The sequence below is a fragment of the Capsella rubella genome, unplaced genomic scaffold (genome assembly GCF_000375325.1).
Source record: "Capsella rubella cultivar Monte Gargano unplaced genomic scaffold, Caprub1_0 scaffold_8, whole genome shotgun sequence".
NCBI classification, from domain to species: Eukaryota; Viridiplantae; Streptophyta; class Magnoliopsida; order Brassicales; family Brassicaceae; genus Capsella; species Capsella rubella.
The window spans coordinates 9,611,580-9,630,668 of record NW_006238916.1 but is presented as its reverse complement, the minus strand read 5'-3'; the positions used below and the strand labels follow the sequence as shown (position 1 = coordinate 9,630,668).

Below are 19,089 nucleotides of genomic sequence, written 5' to 3'. Positions count from 1 at the left end.
TTAAAAATAAAACTCTCTCCTTTTTTTGTACTTTCATCAAACCGAAGACAAACCAGGTTGAAAAATAAAAAACAAAAGCATCGTCTTCGCTTTCTTTTACCGGAAAAGCATAACTTTCACCGGAAACTAAGAAAGGTTCTGTGTTTAGGGTTCTGGGCAGCTCGTTCTTACGCTTTAAATTAAAGAGGACTAGGGAAGAAGATGATCGGGGTCGGGAAAATGAAGCAGTACTCCAACGTACTTGACAAGCCTCTCAGCAAAGGCAAACAAGAGGTATTAGATCCACTTTTCTCTTCTTAATTTCGGACCTTTGCTCAGAAAAATTTTCATCTTGTTAATATTGACACTGAGTCGAGTATTCAAATTGAGAACATTGTTTCGATTCGGATCCGGATCCAATACTTGTGATGGGGATTTGATTCAAATCTCTCGGCTTTTGATCTTCTTCTTTGATCTATTAACTGTGGTTATTCGATTTCGAGTATCTTCTGAGAATTGATTTGTTTTGGAACTTTAATTGTGTTGCAGGTTAGCTTGACCGCATTTGCTTTTTTATTCTCTGAGCTCGTTCAGTATAATCAAACCCAGGTTGACAATATAGCTGAACTTGAAAGAAGGTGAGCTGATTTGGTTACTAAGAATAACATTTCTGAGTCTGAATCATTCACATTCCATCTCCCAACAATGTGTTTTCTTAACATAACGTTGTCTCTCAGACTAGAGGATGCTGGGTATGCTGTTGGATCTCGAGTTCTGGAGCTTCTTTGCAACCGGGAGAAGGTACGTTGTGTTTTAGCAAAATGTCTGATACTTGAATATTTTTCCTTTCTTATAATTTTTTCTTCATGGAAGAGCAATGCAGAGTTCAAGTCTTATGGATATATTTTCTTTCATTGTTTCAGGGCAACCGAAGAGAGACTCGGTTACTGGGAATTCTATCTTTCGTCCACAGTACAGTCTGGAAGGTATTGTTTGGAAAGGTGAGGGGTTATTTCAAACTGAATTAGCTGTTGACTCTTTCTATGGACATGCCTGTTTATGGATACTGACTCCCCCTTAACAAATATGCCATAGGTTGCTGATTCACTTGAAAAAGGAACAGAACATGAAGATGAATATATGATCAGTGAAAAGGAGCTTCTCGTCAACAGGTTTAGATTACTCCAGCTTTATCTATAAACACTCAAGATAAGTCGATTTCTTTAGGTCAAGAGACTTGATAAAAAGTGTCAAAAATGTAGGTTCATTTCAATTCCAAAAGACATGGGAACATTCAACTGTGGGGCTTTTGTTGCCGGCATAGTCAAGGTGAGTGCTCCCTTCATTTATTCATGAATAGGGTTAAAATCAATTTGGTAGAGAAAGAGAAGAATGAGCCAGCCACGATTTCTTCTGTGCAGGGAGTTCTGGATAACGCAGGGTTTCCTGCTGTGGTAACGGCTCATTTTGTACCCATTGAAGGACAACAACGTCCTCGGACAACCATTTTGATCAAGTTTGCTGATGAGGTTAATGCCTACATCCCTCTCTTTTCCTGACAGTCGTTTTACCTTCTTTGGGAAAAACTTAATCTTGCCACTTGTTTTACCTTCTTTACAACCTTGCTGCGCAGGTGCTTAAAAGAGAGGCACGGCTAAGCCAATGAGAGAGCTCTTTCTGTCACTAAGTTGCTATGATCTGGAAACTATTGGCTTTATGTGAACTGCTTGTGCAAATCTACTGTCTGTTTTTTTTTATGATTATAATTACATTTTGAATTAGAGCTGCAGAGCCATTGTCCGTGAATTTGTAAACAGCATACATAACCATCTTGTTACATATTGCAGCTTATACAAGTTTCCTAGTTTTAACAACCGTTGATGTTATGGTAAGGTTATGTTTTTCCCAATAGCAAAAGATAAAGGAAAACATTAAAAAATCCAGTGACGAAATTACATAGCAAGTTGATACATCAATATAATCAGAACAGATCAAAGCAAATGAAGCAAGCAGGTAAACAACATGGTTTCGACAAATCAGTTCCTGCCGAGAGGAAGTGACCTGCAAGAGTATGTCTCCCTGAAATCAGACTTCTTTTTGGAGGAAGTAAAGAGAGAAGCGTAGACTTCCTTGGTAGCATTAACGGGAACTTTGTCACCCGCCTTGAATTTCTTCACAGTAACACCACTGACATTCCCATCATCCATCTGTCTCTTGACGACCTTTGCTCCAGCGTCAGCCACCACGGCAGCCCCGCTCTTGTTCTTCTTTGAGACACCTTTCTTCTCTCTAAGCTTTGCTTTCTCCTCGTCCATTCTCTCCCTCAACAAACCCACTTCCTCATCTGTACCGTTGATCACAATCTTATCAGAATCTTTGACTTCCGCGTGACACACCAAACACGAAGAAGACTTCACTTCCTTCAACGCCTTGGAACTCATCACATGCCCGCATCCCCTCAAAGCGAAAAACTTGTACTTTCCATTGAATTCAAGCCCTGAGACTGGACACTGAAACTGGGCACTAGTGGTATCTTGCGATGATCCATCAGAACCAGCGACAGGCGTAAGCTTGATATTCACCATATCTTTCAAACCCTTAATGTAGGAGAATTGCTTAGGCAGCCTCTTAGATAACAGAGCATGAACCAAAGCTTCTTTATTAAACAAATTCCCGAGGAGATCAATCACGCAAGGCTCTGCCAAAGGCTCGTTAGACAAAGCACAATTTAACCATTTTGAGAGCCTCTGCTCATTCGGATCAACCTTGTCAGGTTTCTTCTCGGCGTACATATTGAGGTAACAATCACGAGACTCAGCTCCCGTCGCACCGCCATCTCCTCCACCTCCACGGAAGCGAGGGAAAAGAGTGAGCGTGGATACAGAAGGGAGCTTAGATACTTGGATCCGTGTAGACCCATTCAAAAGCTTCCCATCTAGAGCAACGCAGAAATCCGAAAACGATTTACGATGCGACGATTCGAGTAAGGACGTGAGACCCGAGAGAGTTAATACAGACTGCGAGGGATCCAATTGTAGAGCGATCGTTTGATGAAAGCCAGGAGATTTAACGAAGATTTGGCGCCGGCTGTGCATCATGGTGGCGTAAGGTCTCTAGGTTTCCGATCAATTTTGGTCGGTGATTTGATTTTCAGGGGTCGAGGAGAGAGAAAACGAGGAAAAGGATAACTTCAAGAAAGTTTGTGTATATATATACAACTTAGGAGAGGGCTATTTCATCTTATGATTTGGGCCAAATAGTTTCTACTTGGGGCTATCATTATTTTTTATTAATGGGCCTATCATTTAGTTCTACTGTTTTCTCTCATTGAATTTTAATTTCTGTTTTTATTTCTGTGAATTTGCATAAATTTGTTTCTAAAACATGTTTGAATTCAAAATTGAGAGTAGCATTTTCATCATTCGAAACTAAAAAAAGGTGAGAGTATTTTCGAAATTCTGAATTAAAATGGAAACAACAACAAAAAATATAACAAAGATTGTATACAGATTCGAACTCTAAGGATAATATAGAATTTGGTGTCATAAAAAAATTTAATATAGAATTTAATTTAAGGATAATTAACAGCAAAAACAAATATAGAGGCCGGCGAGGTACGACTTTTTTGAGATAATTATTTAAGAGATTCGATATATACATAATTTTTATATATGAAAATATTAAAAGATGAAAATGAAACGGCCAGTAAATTAAAAAAATAAGAAATCAAAAATTTTGAAAAGAATAAAAATGGGGAGGGAACAGAGGAAGAAGACAGAAGAAGAAGAAGAAGAAGAAGAGATGGAGAATGGGAATGGAGAAGGTAAGGGAGAGTTCATAAACCAAAACAATGACTTCTTCCTTGATTCCATGTCAATGCTCTCTTCTCTCCCTCCTTGCTGGGATCCATCTCTTCCTCCTCCTCCTCCGCCACCAAACTCTCTCTTCCATGCTCTCTCCGTCGACACCCCTTTCCCTGACCAGTTCCATCACCCTCAGGTACCAAAAACGTTCACATTCCATTTATTATCACTACTCCAAAATCTAAAAATGTTTCTGATTCTTTTGTGTTGTTTTTTGTCAATGCAGGAGTCAGGTGGTCCAACAATGGGGAGCCAAGAAGGGCTGCAGGCACAAGGGACTGTCTCGACCACGAGCGCACCTGTTGTTCGACAAAAGCCAAGGGTGCGAGCCAGGAGAGGCCAAGCTACTGATCCTCACAGCATTGCTGAAAGGGTATCTCATTATTTACTTCCTCCATCTCTTTTTCTTCTCTTATCTTGTGTTTTTAATTGTCTGTTTTTGAACAGCTAAGGAGAGAACGCATCGCAGAGCGTATGAAGTCTCTCCAAGAACTGGTTCCTAACACCAACAAGGTACTCATATTGTTTTACTGATTTGTGACTCTTGTCCTGGATCTAGCATGATAACCGAATTGGTTGATGATGAGATGCAGACTGATAAGGCATCGATGCTTGACGAGATCATCGAGTATGTTAGGTTCCTTCAGCTTCAAGTCAAAGTACTAAGCATGAGTAGATTGGGAGGTGCAGGTGCAGCTGGTCCACGCCTCAATGGTCTCTCCGCCGAGGTCAGTTTCTTAGTCTTTTATGGCTTTCCACATCTCTATAGTGGAATTACCAATCATCATTCATAATCATCATCGTCATGGTTTTTGGTACTGTAGACAGGAGGAAGGCTCAATGCTCTCACTTCACCGTGCAATGTTGTAAACGGGAGCGGAAACGCTACTGGATCATCAAACGAGAGCCTAAGGTCAACAGAACAGAGGGTAGCAAAACTGATGGAAGAAGACATGGGATCAGCAATGCAGTATCTTCAAGGGAAGGGGCTTTGCTTAATGCCCATCTCTCTAGCAACTGCGATATCATCCTCAACCACTCACTCTCGTGGATCTCTCTTCAACCCCATCTCCAATCCCGTAGCAGCAGAGGATGCAAATGTAGCAACAGCAGCAATTGCTGCACCTGAAGCCTCCTCGACTATGGATGACGTACCTGCTGCCTCCAAGGCCTGAACCATAGGGATACTCTCATGTGCCTCATCTTCTCAGTTTAAGTCAAACATTCATATCCATATCATTTTACTTTTTTCACTGTTAAGCATGAATAATATAAAACAGTTACACAAAGAACATAACCGACAAGACAAGAACACTCGTATACGCCTATACGTGTGTTGCTGGTGGGACCGTAAGGTAAGAGACATGCGTCCCACTACCTTCCCAAATCATTCTTTGTCAACGTGTTCTGTAACTATAATGTCTTAAACATTGTTTGCTCAATCGTGGAACTTATATAGTCTTATAATATTCAAGTTGAAGCTTTCCACTCTCTTATAAACTACTACTATTGATATGCCTAAATTCTTGAACCACCCGGCTTTTTTCGGTTATCAGATACCAAAACTGTGAATAAGACCCCTGTCCATTAGAGGATGAGGAAAACACACATACACTCCTACATTTCACAAAGTTTCAGGAGCACTGATGAACAAACCACATCTTCAGTAGCTCAGTAACCAAAACGATCAGGTTCTATATACACGTACATATATGTATCTCAGCATAGTGTATGTATACTAGATGCTTGCAGATAGATCAACAAACGTTTTGGGCAATAGACACAGAAGGCAAACAATCAGGTAGGTCCTTGAGTTGAAATGTACCACTTTATTCCCATGTTAAAGGATTACAACTCAAATACGATCTAAGACTATAAGCAAAGAAAATCAACTCTCATGATTCAGGAACAGTATCTGTCCATTGTAAATCTTCCTCAGCAAAGAGACCTTTAACACCTGACAAAGACAAACAAATAAAACTTGATGTGATGTGATATACTCAAAAGAGTCAAAGACAAGATAAAAAAAAAAAAGCTTAATCATAACATAGAGGGTGAGAATATATCTACAGAAACACTAAAAGAAGTATGCAAAGAGAAGACAAATAGAAGAATCTGAGTTTGAAGTCAAATAAGGACAGGTTGAGCAATAAAGTACCAGGAAAGGAAGGAAACTAAGAGGAAGGAGAAGGCTTGAAAGTGTAAGGCTGAGGAAGTGACATTGGACCTTTCCTCTCATCTCCATCATCCAACAGCCTTTGAACTCTCTTGTTCCTACAGTACTCCCTATCGAAATGCTTCACCTGCAAATTTCCATCCCTTCCATTCAAATCAAAAGTCCAAATTGTAGTTTTGCAAACTAATTGAAAGAGGAGAGTACCCAAGAGGATCGACAGTTGTTGACGAATTGGGTTCTAGAATTGCTACACTCTTTAGGATAGAGAAGACCAACGGTCGCGATTTCAGTTGGTTTTTTACCAGATTCCTTTTCAAGACAAGCGTAAAAAGCATCTCTGGCCTGCACAAATTAAATGATCACTCCAACCATTTACTGTCTAACCTGATAATCATTTAATCAGAATCACAACGAAATAGAGCAGAGAGAAAATAGGAAGACGGACCTTGTAGCAAGCATCTCTAGCTTTCAGAAGAACATTCTCATGAACCTCATTAGGGTTCGACGACGCATATGTATCGACAGACATATCTAAGCAGCGAAGAAGACGAAATCAGAAACAGAACCACAACTAAACACCAACCAAACAAACAAACGAAACCAGACGGGGAACATAAATATAAGGCCCAGTTACGCCCGGCCCAACTAAGTAGTCGGTAGAAAACACACCTTGTCAAACAAGCATTTACGGAGCAATGAACAAGAGAAGAGATTTCGTATCAAAAGTTAGTATCTTAGTTGAAATATCCCAGAAATATCAGATACAATGTACATTTAAAACTTTACTCTGATTCATAAAACAAAGTCTATACTTCTTTCTCATCGTGTTACATAAATCACTCTTCTTCCGTTCCTTGTTGCTTCTTGAGCTGCTCTAAACTGAAGTTCTCTTCTGGCTGCTTCTTCCACAGGTAATTAGCTGCGTCTATCCATCCTCTATGTACCACAAACTTCTTCTCTCTTAAACCCCAACGTGCCTTCTCTGTTCCCATCTCCATAGCTACCACGTGTGTCACTGATGCATCCACTTCAGTTGCGCAGGTGGCTCCCAGTTCCTCTGCCATTTTCCACAGAGGGTGATCTTCCGGCTTAGCCTTGGTTGGGAACACCCGACTGAACACTACTTTACATCCTTTAAGTATCTCTTTACGCACTTGTTTAAGCATCAACCTAACATCTTTATTAGATATATCTTCATCCACATCCTGAAAGAAACGAATCATAATCAGCAAAAACCCCAACTAGGCAAAAGATAGGCTTTCTTTAGATCCAGTGTGTATGTATATGGGTATACCTTAAAGAATAGCGCATGCACTTGTTTTAGGACTTTCAGGACAGTTGCAAGTGCCCCATCTGGTTCACTCTCATCGCTCTTCAACTCCGATAGAGACTTGTATTTGTGATCGAACTGTCTGCAGCTCGAAGCGAAAAAGTGATACCTCTCTATCACGATCAAATTGTCTTTGTGATTTGGCCACGCCTGTGCAGCATACCAAGTATCAGCACAACTCAATATCATGATTAAGAGTTACACGAAACATTGAAAAGTTACACAACATACTTACATTCTCTGTATCGTCAAGAATCAGAACAGCACTTTCTTGTCCAAGCACCACATCGAGACTCTTTTGATGTCTCACTGTGCCGTCATCCCGAGAAATTATCCGATCACCAAAGTACTCTCCTTTAGGGTCAAGTAGCTTCGCCATCTGCCGCGCATATTGCCGATCTCCCATTGTGTATATGTACATCACAAACATCTCACTGGCTTCTTTTAGAAATGAGTGAACAAACGGCCTCAGTTTGGTCATCATGTGCATATGTTCCGGCATGAAAAGACTGCCTCCGGAGACATCTGAGATTAACAAAAAAATCCGAAAATTCTTAGAAATACAACACATGCAACCATCTAGATGGGACCACAAAAGGACAGAAACAAGACAGAAGTTCCATAAAAAAAGACCATATTAGTAAGAAAGGAATTTGATAAAAGCAAAACAATGTATCTCAATGTATCACCTAAAAGAGAGTGCGTATGGCTTTTCAAGTATTCCTCCTCTGGTTTCAGGTCTTTTAGTAAGGTTGAATTAAGCAGGGTGTGGTCTAGATCGAGAACTAAATACAGCTTCCGCTGGCGTTGCAATAATGTCATATCTGAATCTCGCAACCGGGAGATTTCATCTTGATTGAGCCTCATTTCCTAAGAACACAGATTTCCCAAAGCTCATCAACAAAAACTAAGACTTGATTTAAGTGAAGCTATTCTGAGATGAGTAAGTTAATAATCGAATAGATTGGCTAACCTTGTGTATGTATCTAAATGAAACACCGGTTTCTACCAATTTTTGTCCACAGACAAAGCACATATTTCCAAACGAACCTGGGTGCTCGCATTCTCCTTTGCTTGAGGATGCTTCTGCAACCGTAACAGATTCGAAATTAAACATAATAGAACACATGACAGAGAGCAATAATAAGGCTGAAGAAAGAAAGCTTCACCCTCAATCTCCTCTTCGTCAACAGTCTCCAAACGCTCAAACTTTTGTCTCTTTGACCTAAAAGATGATTGAGAAAACATAGTAAACACACTGTAAACAACAGTAGAGTTTGAAGATTCGATTAAAGAGAAGGCATGACTTGTGAGAGTTGAATTTACCCATGATTGGAAGCTTCAGTGTCATTCCCGGCTACTTCTTCTTCTTCGCTGGGTAAGGAGTCAGACGAAGCATCTGAGGCAGAGTCCAGTTCAGCATCAAGGAAGGCAGCAAGATCATCACTACTTGAGGAATGCACTGGAGAATCGGCTGCCACACTCATCTGAAAACCAATCACAACGTATGCAAAATCTGAGAAATTCCAACGCCAATCAAAGTTACCATTCGACTAAAACCCTAAATTAAACCAAAAAAAAAAAGAGCAGAATGGGATTCGAATTGGAATCGCAGAGAACCATAGAACGATACCTTGTTTTTGTTCGTCTGAAACGAGAAGCTGAAATCGTGTGATTTTTGTTGGGTTTTTGAGGAAGAGAGTGGAGTTACCACGACCGGTGTGCAACCGTACGCTTTCAACTTCTCTCCGATTTGTTGTTTCACGAAAGCTGCATAGTTTGTATGTAATAACTTATAAATAATGAGCAAGGCCCGTTTAGGGCCCATTACAAGCCTAATTAAGATTACTTTATTTTAGCATAAATTTTTATAGTCAACACTGAACAGTTTGTAATTTGAAGCACCGAGTAGTTAAAGTAGAACTTATAAGAAGAAGATGAGCTTCACATTATTAACTGTATAGAAAGCTGTGTATAGAGAAGTAAAGTAACAGATTGAGGAGCCCTAACTAAAAACTAAAGAGATTAACATTACAGTATGTTGTTTATATATGGGAGGAACAAAAAGAAGGAAATTTAAGAAATTTTCTTGAGTTTATTAGGCATCATCATATGAGGAGCTCTTTTGAATTTAGGGACTTGTACTTCTTTTTCTTCTTCTTCTTCTTCGTCTTCTTCTATATTTTCATCATCATCAGTATCTTCATTTTGATCAGTCTTCCAAATCATCTTCTGCTGATAGTATCTTAAAGCAACGAATAACATGAATGCTGCCCATACACGAGCAGTGACGGAGGAGAGGTTCCATACGAGGGTGAAGAGTGCCAAAGCCACTGCCTTTTTGTGATTGCATGATTCCCATGCATCCCTGAATCTCCTCATCCAGAAGTTTCCTGCATGTACACAACCTGAGTGTGAATCAATGTCTCAAAGAATGATGTACCGGAGAGGTACAAAACAATTGTTTTTAAGTTACCGTAAGCTGAGAAGTGGGTTGAGTAGGAGATGAATATTTTAGGCACTGTGAATGCTCCCAAGAAGCCTGTTCTCACGCAGGAAAACACTCAGAACTCTAACATCTACACACACACACACCATGTCTTAAAACAAGAATTCTGATAAGACTTAAGAGTCATAAAGGTACCAAATTTGGCTAGGTTCCAAAGAGTGATGGAAGAGCCACACCTGGCCAAGACGAATAGCACCACTCCCATCTGCACAACATCATCATCGTCTATAGTTTCTTAACGTGATATACAGAGACAAGAGAGAGCAAGAAAGTAAGAAGAAGAAGACTTACCTTGAGAGTAGTGGAGGGATCGCCAGAGAAAAGTGCTCTGAGTTGAAAGAGAGACTCGTTGAGGTAAGGCATTATAAGTCTGAGCATCCTCTTCACATCTTCCTCTCTCACTCCAACTATTTTTTGCCTCTCCTCCACCACTCCCCTGCGTCCACCATTATCATATGCCTTTTAAAGCCAGTCACAAAAAAAAAAAAAAACATGCAAAGACAGAGAGAAAGAGAGAGAAATGGGTCTATGCATCACACCTGTAGATCAGTGATTTTAATACGAACATGACTCCCAGATAGATGAGTCCCATGTAGGCTACGACTGATATGAAGCTGTACATATCCATTCACATTTTAGCTCCAACTACTTAAAACTAACTTGTGTGTAAACTTCCTCAATCAATTAAGAAAAACCTGAAATTGAGATCATTGGCGTAGGAAGAAGAGATTATGAGGAATGTCCCGAAGCCAAACACCAACGTCGACCTTGATGCATCTCTCCACATCACCAGATCCACTGTCCATTTCATTTCATCATTTACATATCTAACTCTGACTTTTCAGACTAAAAATTATGCATTTTACTGAATAGAATGAATCAAATTTATATATGATGGAACTATGCAGAGTACTACTGTATTAAGAATCTCATTCTCACCCAGACTCTGCAATTTGCTATGTGACTGAGTAAAGTGTTCTTCTTCCTCTGCAAAACTATCTGGAAACAGTCGTAAGAAAACAGAGGTTACGTCAAAAATTGAGAAGACACAAAAGAATGACGAAGCATCGAGATTCGGATCAAATACCTGTGCTGGGAGGTGGAACCGAATAAACGGGAGTAGCCTTTTTGATCACCGGAGGTGAAATTTTACGGACAGACGACGGAGATGGAGCTGTTCTGTTATGAAATTGACTGAACTTGCTGCTAATCTCAACACCACCAACTCTGTTCTCCTTCGCTACATTCATCTCTTTCACATCAACACTCTTCTTCTCTACTTCTCTCTCCTCCTCCTCCTCTTCTCGCTCTTCTTCTTCTTCTTCCTCGTGATCGCCATTTTCGATCTGCTCGTCAACGTTAGATTTAGTAGATACAATTATCTCCTGACAAACACCGAACTCCTTAACTTCCTCTGGGATCTTCGAATTCTCGTTAACGGTTTCCTCTTTCGGTGAATCTACAACATGCTCTGTTTTCTTATCAGAATTTGGTGATGGCAATGAATTCACTTTCCTCAACGCAACTGAATCAAATTCACCGGCTTTGACGATCGCCGTGCAGAGCTCCGATCGGGTCTTCTTAACTCGACCCGGAGTAGTCTTCTCAATCCCATCCACAGATTCAGATCTCACCTTCTTCACCACCGACACATTGGGGCTCTTATCGTCGCTAGAAATCGATCTCCTCGGCGTCATCGGAGGTGTACCAATTGATCTCGGCCTCGTAAGCTTCATAGAATTGGCTCGACCAATCTCAACCGATGATGGGTTCTTCACATCCGAAGCTCTTGACTTCCAAGTCCGTCTCTTTCCATTAACCCCTAAAGCTTCATCCTTTAAGCTCATCATTTGCTTGTCACAAGACTTGTCTTCGCCAGAGGCATGAATGACAATGGCTTTACTGTTACAAACTTCGTCGTCGCTCTGCATTCTCGTTTCCCAAACAGAGCCTGCAGCAACAACGGTTCCTCCAATTCTTCTTCTTCTGCTGCTGCTGAAGCTCGGGTCCATTCTCTGGCTGTCTTTATGTCACTGTCCTACTAGTAAAATTAGCTGAACTGGAAAGTTGTAATGATGATGAGCCTTGAAGCTGAAGGTAAATGGAGTTTGTTGGGCACTACTAATGTTAGAGAGAGAAGAGTTTGGAGTTTGGGTTGTTGGATCAGATAGAGGAGGGGGACCTATCTTTTGTCTCATGAAGATGAGACTAGAGATATCACACCAGAGTTGGCTAATTGGCTACTGCTTTAGTTAACCCTAAAAGCCTTTTGCATGTGGTTGCACTGCAAAGATGCTTGCTTAAACATAATCATTAAGGTTTATGATCACAATCTCTCTACTTTTACTTTTCTTTTTTCAAACCTAAAGAATTTTACTAACAGAATTGCTCCTTTTTGTTTTGGTTTTTACTTTATTTCACTTCCGTATCGTAAAAGTTTACGCTATCTAGTAATCAACATGTGCCGTATAAAACAACACAAATGAATTACTATAATTTGTTTGTTCTTCTTTTATCTCACGAGATTCGAGTGAAAAGGTTATATACATATTCACGTGTATCATGAATATACTGCTAACATTGAGATTGATACAGAGTGTTAATGGCACAAAAAAAACTTCACAAGTATGTAAATGGTAAGGATGTCAAAATATACGTATTGTTGGGTTTATATGTAACGATCCTTAATCCTTTTACGAATGTTTGTTGGGTTGGGTTGGTTCGGTTTTGACTTTTGTCTATCAACTAAACAAGTAGAATATTTATGGCACTGAATCTTGTCAGCGTCCGTGAAATGCAATATAGAATTTATATATACAGAGCCACAGACCCAAATTTAGATGAATAGAGTCAAATTTAAGCCGTTTATCTCATAAAAAGGCTGAGCGTTTTGAGATGAGAGGCTGAACAAAAGCAAAACCATTTTAACGTATTACCTACCATTTGTTATATTCAATCGTTTCCTTACAAGAAATGGAAAACCCCAAAATTAATATCCACTGTATTGGTGGAGTTTAGTGAGTGCCACCGACACCTTTTTATAAAAAAAACACAATCGGTAACTATATATCATATACATAGATCTCAATACGTCTTTATGAACATTGATAGTACGATTATACTGTGTTAAAATGAATGCATGTGTTTGGATAAACTAATCTCTACTGAATAACCAATAAGTAAACTAACAGCTACAACTATGCAACAAATATCGGTCTCCGTACCGTAAAAAACAAATGTGAAGTTATAACAACGTGCGTGCGCGTGTGTCTAAGTATATATAAGCAGACACTAATTAATTAAATTAGTGTGTTGCATACTAGTACTAGTGAATTAATCAAAGTTTTAGAGCCGAATATAAAAAAAAATTAGAATACACGTACTGAATCGGAGGAGTTGGAATGGGGATGATATTGCTTAGACGGCACGTGGTCGAGTGGGAGGGGCACGTGACTCATGACACATCTCCCTATGTACCTGCTTCTTTGTGTTTTTCCACACTACTACTACTTTGTATATGATAATCTCCTTCGCATTTACATGCACCTCTTCTCTCTTCTCTCTCTCTCTCTCTCTCTCTCTCTCTCTCTCTCTCTCTCTCTCTCTCTCTCTCTCTCTCTCTCTCTCTCTCTCTCTCTCTCTCTCTCTCTTTGTTAATTTCTCTCTTTATATGTTATTGTATACTATACTGCTCCAAAATACAGGTTGCTTTCTATCTACATTTACGTTTTTTTAATATAATTTGAAGTGTTAGCCCAACTACCGTGGCAACGAACGAACGAACATAAGATATGTTTCTATGATTAAAAAGTTGTTAATTGGGAGTGACATATACCTAAAAACACCAAACAGACAATCAATCTTTTGATATATCATTCACTAGTATTTTGGGAACAGACAAAAAATGAATAAATAAATAACAACAACGGTCACAAAGAAAAAGAAAGAAAGAAAAAGGTGTAGTGAACAAATGTGGTGGGGGCGAATGGTTTCAACAATAATGGGCGTATCTATAATCTTATGGGGATTAGTTAGATACATATTGAATTCCTCCGATTCATTCATAATTAGTGTGTATTAAAAATAAATACTACAAAACGTACTTTGGAGTCTTCACCGACTCGGGATCTTCCTTACACATGTTTACCAATTACAATCCCTGTCGGGGCTGCGACTTGTATTTTATTTTACCATTTTTTCTTTTTCCCATGCAATTCCTCTTTCTTTTTCCTTTTTTCCATTCACCTTTTCTTTTTTCCATTTCCAACTTTATAATTCTATATGTTATTTCAGATTTCTGCAGTAAATATATATTTCTTTATTAACTTTCCCAGCATCAAATATTTATATTTTAAATCAAAACTTTTGTAGTATTATAGAAAACAAAAGAAAACAATATACATTAGTTAATGGTCAGTAGGCAGTCAGCAGCACCAGTTTTGCAACTTGTGGTTTTTTTTTTGTATTTTATCTACACATCGAAGTAAAGCCCAATTCAGTTTGCTGTGATCTCGTTTTCAAATTTAGTTTTTAAATGGGCCTTTTAATTAAGGCCTGTTAGTAAACATAAGTCGGTTTAGGGGATAATAGAAAGAAGGCTTTCATATTCATTTAATTTCAAATCTAACCTAATTTATTTTAAGGTCAGGCTAATGCTATGCTATAAATATGATACTGTACTTTTCTGTTCGTTTCGTTTCGCGGGTAATAATCAGGCGCGGTTTAGACCACCGTAACCGAAACAAGAACTCCGGTCTTTCGTTTTGTATGAATGACAAAATTAATAAAAATTAAAAATTAAAAAAATTAAGTGGCCAAGTAATAATGTCGGGGCTGGGTCTTTGCTAGGGTTTAATAGTGCGTTTGCAGCTGCCACTCTCTTTTTCTCCTTTCTTTTCACACAGCCGCAACTTCTTCTTTTTCTTCTTCTTCTTTCACACAATTTTTTTGATTTCCCGACAATCACAAAGCCGTGTCCTTTCCCATCCACGGATTGTTGTATCCTCTGGGTTTTGTAAATGGAGGTTGCTACGAGCAGCACCGATTTCGGGATCCAAACGGATCGTGATCCGTCGAGCAGCAACGGATCCTGCGCCGTTGCTTCTTCTACCGCTTCAGCCGTGTTCAGAAAGATCGAGTTTCATCCCGCTAGGAAACCCTTTAATGGTTTCTCTAATGGGCGTTCTGATTTTAAGATCGAGACTTTGAATCCATGCTCCGCTAACAAGCGACTGTTGTCTCCACCTTCCGCTAAGAAACCCGAAGCTTCCGATTTGTTGGAAAATGGGTTCGATCCTGAGCTTACCTTTAGCATTACCTTCCGCAAAATTGTGAGTGCTTAGCCAATCTTATCTCTTTCAATTTTGTGCGGCCTTCTTAATTCGTAAATATGTTTCCTTTTTATCTATACTGATTGACGTAAAGATTCTTATTGGTTTTGTGAATGTTGTTTGTGATATTTTTTTGTAGGGTGCGGGTTTGCAGAATCTCGGGAACACATGTTTTCTCAATTCCGTATTGCAATGTCTCACATACACTGAGCCTTTAGCTGCTACCCTGCAAACCGCTGCGCATCAGAGATATTGTAAGTTGCTTTAGATTCTCAAAATGCTAACTTTTGTTGCTTGTTCGATCAGCCAGAGCATTTATGTCTTCTGTTTTTAGATCAACGCGTGTGTGTGCTAGTCTTGTTTCAGTGTCTGATACAATGTTCAAATCTTTTGTGTAGGTAATGTTGCTGGATTTTGTGCTTTATGTGCGATCCAAAAACATGTCAGGACTGCCAGGCAAGCTACTGGCAGAATATTAGCACCAAAAGACTTGGTCTCAAACTTGAGATGTACGCTTCTCGGACTTTTCTGGCTTACACTATTGTGTGCCAATTTTGGCTTAATAACCAGACTAATGAGGATTCTCATCTGATTGGTTAGGCATATCCCGAAACTTCAGAAATTGTCGGCAGGAGGATGCACATGAGTACATGATCAATTTGCTAGAATGCATGCACAAATGTAGTCTTCCTTCTGGTGTACCTAGTGAATCCTCTGATGCTTACAGGAGAAGTTTGGTACACAAAATTTTTGGTGGTAGCCTTCGAAGTCAGGTAAATTTTGCTTTGCTTTCAGGAAGTTGTACATCCTTTTGAGCATATATTTTACCTCTGCGTGGAAGATCTTTATGACATGATTAACCTGCTCTATTTTTTTCTTTTCCAATTCAGGTGAAATGCGAGCAATGTTCCCATTGCTCCAACAAATTTGATCCATTTCTTGACTTAAGTCTAGATATTTCCAAGGCAGATTCGTTGCAGAGAGCACTTTTACGTTTCACTGCTGTTGAGCTATTAGATGATGGTGCAAAGGTTTACCAATGTGAAAGATGCAAGCACAAAGTCAAGGCTAGAAAGCAGCTTACTGTTTCTAAAGCACCATATGTTTTAACCGTTCATCTTAAGCGGTTTGAAGCACACAGATCCGAAAAAATTGATAGGAAAGTCCAGTTTACCTCTGCAATTGATATGAAACCTTTTGTTAGTGGTCCCCATGTAAGTACGCTTCTTCTTGTGCTCTATATTCCATGGATTTTGACATGTTCTGTTAATTGTTTAGATGATCGTGTTTATGTATTTTTTTAAACCTAGCTTCATGATTCATTTTTAACAGATCAAATACTTGTGTTGAACAGGAAGGCAATCTGAAGTACACTCTGTATGGTGTTTTAGTTCATTATGGTCGAAGCATCCATTCTGGTCACTACGCCTGCTTTGTTCGCACATCAAGTGGCATGTGGTATTCCCTTGATGACAATAGGGTAAGTATCAGTGTTCTTGCAAATTTTAATTTGAGACTTAACCTGCTGTTAGTAGTTTATTTCCTTACATTTTAAATTGATAACTGATGCGCAAGCAAGCAGATGAGAATCGAATAACTGGTAGTAAGTTTCTCTTTACACTTTTGTTGTAGGTTGTCCAAGTTAGTGAGAAGGTCGTGTTTGATCAGAAGGCATATATGCTATTCTATGTTCGTGATAGACAAAATGTTGTTCCTAAGAATGCAGTCCCCTTGGTTAAGAAAGAAAGCCTTGCCACAAACAGAGCATCTTTGATTGTGTCTTCTAACATAAAAGATCAAGTGGATGGCCCAACAGTTATCAAAGAATGTGGTTTTGACGCTCTTGTTTCCAATGGTTCAGTACCTTTGAAATCATGTGATCTAAGTGCCCCTGCTGTCTTTGCTCAGAAAGATCTAAACGCCAAAGGGACACAAAAAAATCCTATGAGTAATGTGGAGGCAAAAGAGACCCTTAAGATGGAAAATGGTTCAGTACCCAGAAAAACATGTGATCCAGCTGCTCTCACGGTTTTAATTCAGAAAGACTTAAATACCAAAGCGACCTTCCAAAAGGAAGTGTCACTTCCGCAGGCTAATGGGGCAGGATCTTTGGTAAAGGAGGATTCAAAGGCTCCATGTCCAGTATTACCAGGGAAGGTGTCTCCCCTCCTGGATGTAAGCACAAATGCCCAAATTCTTGTGAACACGCCTTCTTCTGGAGCAAACTCTGAAAATAGTGTTGAAGAGAAGAACTCTGTTAACAATTCAAACGAGTCTGCTAATACACTGAAGGTAAGTGTGTAATACACTGCTAATTCAAACAAGTCAGCATCTTTTTGTATAGCCACATTTTTATTAATATCAGTGTTTCTAACTTGCATGTCGCTACTTCTTACTGCTCCAGGTTGGAAATGTGTCATTTGGTAATTCATCTATTGAAAAAGTTGTTCTTATTGATCAGACAAAGGGACAGCTCCCGGAAAAATTGGCCAATTCGATTGAGTCGATAAAGTCAACTTCTGAGAGGGATACGCTCACCACACTCAGAAAGACTCGCAAGCGTAACATGAAAACTCTGCCGGTGGGATTAAAATTTTTTAATTTGGCCTTGGGCTTAAGGAAAACAAAGAAACAGAAAAGGGGAAGGTTAAGTGGTACCTTAGCTGTCAAGATTATCTCTAAAGAGCTCCAATCCAAGAAAAAAGCAGCAGATCATGAGCAGTCCACTTCACAGTTAACTAGCGAAGTTGCTTCTGGTTCTACTTGCTTGGAAGGAAAGGATTCAAGTGTTAGTTTCCATAGTAAAATGGTCACGAGTAGTAATAGGAATATGTTGGTTGGCGACGAGTCTGAAGCAAGCCAAAACGCCAAAAGAAAGAGAGAGTCCTCAATCTTGTTACAGAAAGAAGCTGTGAGCATTCTCACGCGGGGTGTGCCAGAGACAGTGGGTAAGTCATCCCTTTTCCCAACTTACTACAGTTAGACCTTTGCCATGTTAATTATTAATGATAATTATTTGCCATATTAATTATTAATGATGATTATCCAACTTTGGTGATAATTGTTTTGGAACTGGTATCAGTCATACCTCAATTCCGTAGGGCAAGGGCTTATTGCCTTGATGTGATTGTTTTTGATGGTATTGAATCTTTTATAACTATTGCAGTTGCCAAGTGGGATGAGGAATTTTCAGTTTCAAAGAAGATGGGATCAAAGAGGGAAGACACAAGCATCGGTTATGTAGCAGATGAGTGGTGAGTGTTGTTTATTTGCTATGGGTTTGGTTGCATAAGTGGGAAGTTTTCTTACACAAATTATATGGGATTGTTGCAGGGATGAAGAATATGACAGAGGGAAGAAAAAGAAGATAAGGATTAAAGAAGAGAGCTATGGAGGGCCTAACCCGTTCCAGATGCTTGCATCTAAGAGATTAAGAGAGACAAAGAAGAAATGGACAGAACGCATAACTACTGCAAAGACGGCCTTCAGGATATGAATGACCATAATCGATACATATATGTAATCCACATGTTGAGTAATGTTAACAACAGAGGAAAAGAGAGGCTATAGGCATTAGACATCGCTTGTTATCTCTTCAACTCTCAGTTTTGTTCCATTTGTGATGAACAAAGACATATCCCATCACCTGTTTTTTGAGTGAGATTATCTACTTTTTCTTTCCTTCTTAATTTTCAGACATGGCACAATCTGTTGTTTATATATATATATATATGCTCATGAAAAAGTACTAAATTTTGCGAAAAGACATAAATCATATAAGGCATAACTGAAAATGTCAATCCATAAATACTGTATATTATATGCTATAATGCCAGTATTTATGAGTCCTAAACCCTAGTAAAACCTCATTCTTCTTCGCCGGCAAAAGAAAAAAAAAACAG

At 39.2% G+C, this 19,089-nt stretch overlaps 7 protein-coding genes across 8 annotated transcripts; 3 read left to right on the top strand and 4 right to left on the bottom strand.

Annotated features, from left to right (window-relative positions):
- The first annotated feature begins 34 nt into the window (after positions 1-34).
- Positions 35-1,853, top strand: LOC17875826 (trafficking protein particle complex subunit 5). The gene is made up of 8 exons (XM_006281082.2): positions 35-273; positions 529-617; positions 717-780; positions 903-980; positions 1,075-1,151; positions 1,242-1,308; positions 1,401-1,508; positions 1,613-1,853. Exons 1-8 carry the CDS (start codon positions 202-204, stop codon positions 1,643-1,645), a joined length of 588 nt encoding a protein of 195 aa, XP_006281144.1. The 5' UTR covers positions 35-201; the 3' UTR covers positions 1,646-1,853.
- A 45-nt stretch (positions 1,854-1,898) lies between these two features.
- On the bottom strand, positions 1,899-3,160 carry LOC17876448 (protein RTF2 homolog). Its single transcript, XM_006281388.2, has one exon. It carries the CDS (start codon positions 3,075-3,077, stop codon positions 2,016-2,018), a length of 1,062 nt encoding a protein of 353 aa, XP_006281450.1. The 5' UTR covers positions 3,078-3,160; the 3' UTR covers positions 1,899-2,015.
- Positions 3,161-3,780: 620 nt separating this feature from the next.
- On the top strand, positions 3,781-5,345 carry LOC17876729 (transcription factor bHLH82). Its single transcript, XM_006282157.2, has 5 exons — positions 3,781-3,978; positions 4,069-4,215; positions 4,290-4,355; positions 4,436-4,570; positions 4,667-5,345. The coding sequence occupies exons 1-5, from the start codon at positions 3,781-3,783 to the stop codon at positions 5,015-5,017; spliced, it is 897 nt and encodes a 298-aa protein (XP_006282219.1). The 3' UTR covers positions 5,018-5,345.
- A 144-nt stretch (positions 5,346-5,489) lies between these two features.
- LOC17874762 lies at positions 5,490-6,621 on the bottom strand. Its single transcript, XM_006281275.2, has 4 exons — positions 6,464-6,621; positions 6,223-6,360; positions 6,001-6,145; positions 5,490-5,799 (listed from the first exon to the last, which is right to left on the bottom strand). Exons 1-3 carry the CDS (start codon positions 6,545-6,547, stop codon positions 6,017-6,019), a joined length of 351 nt encoding a protein of 116 aa, XP_006281337.1. The 5' UTR covers positions 6,548-6,621; the 3' UTR covers positions 5,490-5,799; positions 6,001-6,016.
- A 109-nt stretch (positions 6,622-6,730) lies between these two features.
- LOC17876544 (RNA polymerase II C-terminal domain phosphatase-like 4) lies at positions 6,731-9,101 on the bottom strand. Of its 2 annotated transcripts, none has more exons than XM_023783979.1 (8): positions 8,982-9,101; positions 8,675-8,864; positions 8,518-8,573; positions 8,322-8,434; positions 8,038-8,218; positions 7,584-7,873; positions 7,313-7,498; positions 6,731-7,223 (listed from the first exon to the last, which is right to left on the bottom strand). In XM_023783979.1, the coding sequence occupies exons 2-8, from the start codon at positions 8,833-8,835 to the stop codon at positions 6,855-6,857; spliced, it is 1,356 nt and encodes a 451-aa protein (XP_023639747.1). In that variant the 5' UTR covers positions 8,836-8,864; positions 8,982-9,101; the 3' UTR covers positions 6,731-6,854. The 2 variants fall into 2 exon arrangements, with proteins under 2 accessions (XP_023639747.1, XP_023639744.1); XM_023783976.1 differs by having other exon boundaries at positions 8,675-8,835.
- Positions 9,102-9,272: 171 nt separating this feature from the next.
- On the bottom strand, positions 9,273-12,335 carry LOC17875653 (reticulon-like protein B21). The gene is made up of 8 exons (XM_006279544.2): positions 10,945-12,335; positions 10,797-10,856; positions 10,553-10,655; positions 10,397-10,471; positions 10,149-10,293; positions 9,993-10,062; positions 9,825-9,890; positions 9,273-9,741 (listed from the first exon to the last, which is right to left on the bottom strand). The coding sequence occupies exons 1-8, from the start codon at positions 11,867-11,869 to the stop codon at positions 9,425-9,427; spliced, it is 1,761 nt and encodes a 586-aa protein (XP_006279606.1). The 5' UTR covers positions 11,870-12,335; the 3' UTR covers positions 9,273-9,424.
- Positions 12,336-14,672: 2,337 nt separating this feature from the next.
- On the top strand, positions 14,673-18,878 carry LOC17876707 (ubiquitin carboxyl-terminal hydrolase 23). Its single transcript, XM_006279932.2, has 10 exons — positions 14,673-15,187; positions 15,327-15,441; positions 15,586-15,696; positions 15,788-15,960; positions 16,078-16,401; positions 16,542-16,667; positions 16,820-17,479; positions 17,592-18,135; positions 18,354-18,441; positions 18,521-18,878. Exons 1-10 carry the CDS (start codon positions 14,876-14,878, stop codon positions 18,681-18,683), a joined length of 2,616 nt encoding a protein of 871 aa, XP_006279994.1. The 5' UTR covers positions 14,673-14,875; the 3' UTR covers positions 18,684-18,878.
- Positions 18,879-19,089: the final 211 nt, after the last annotated feature.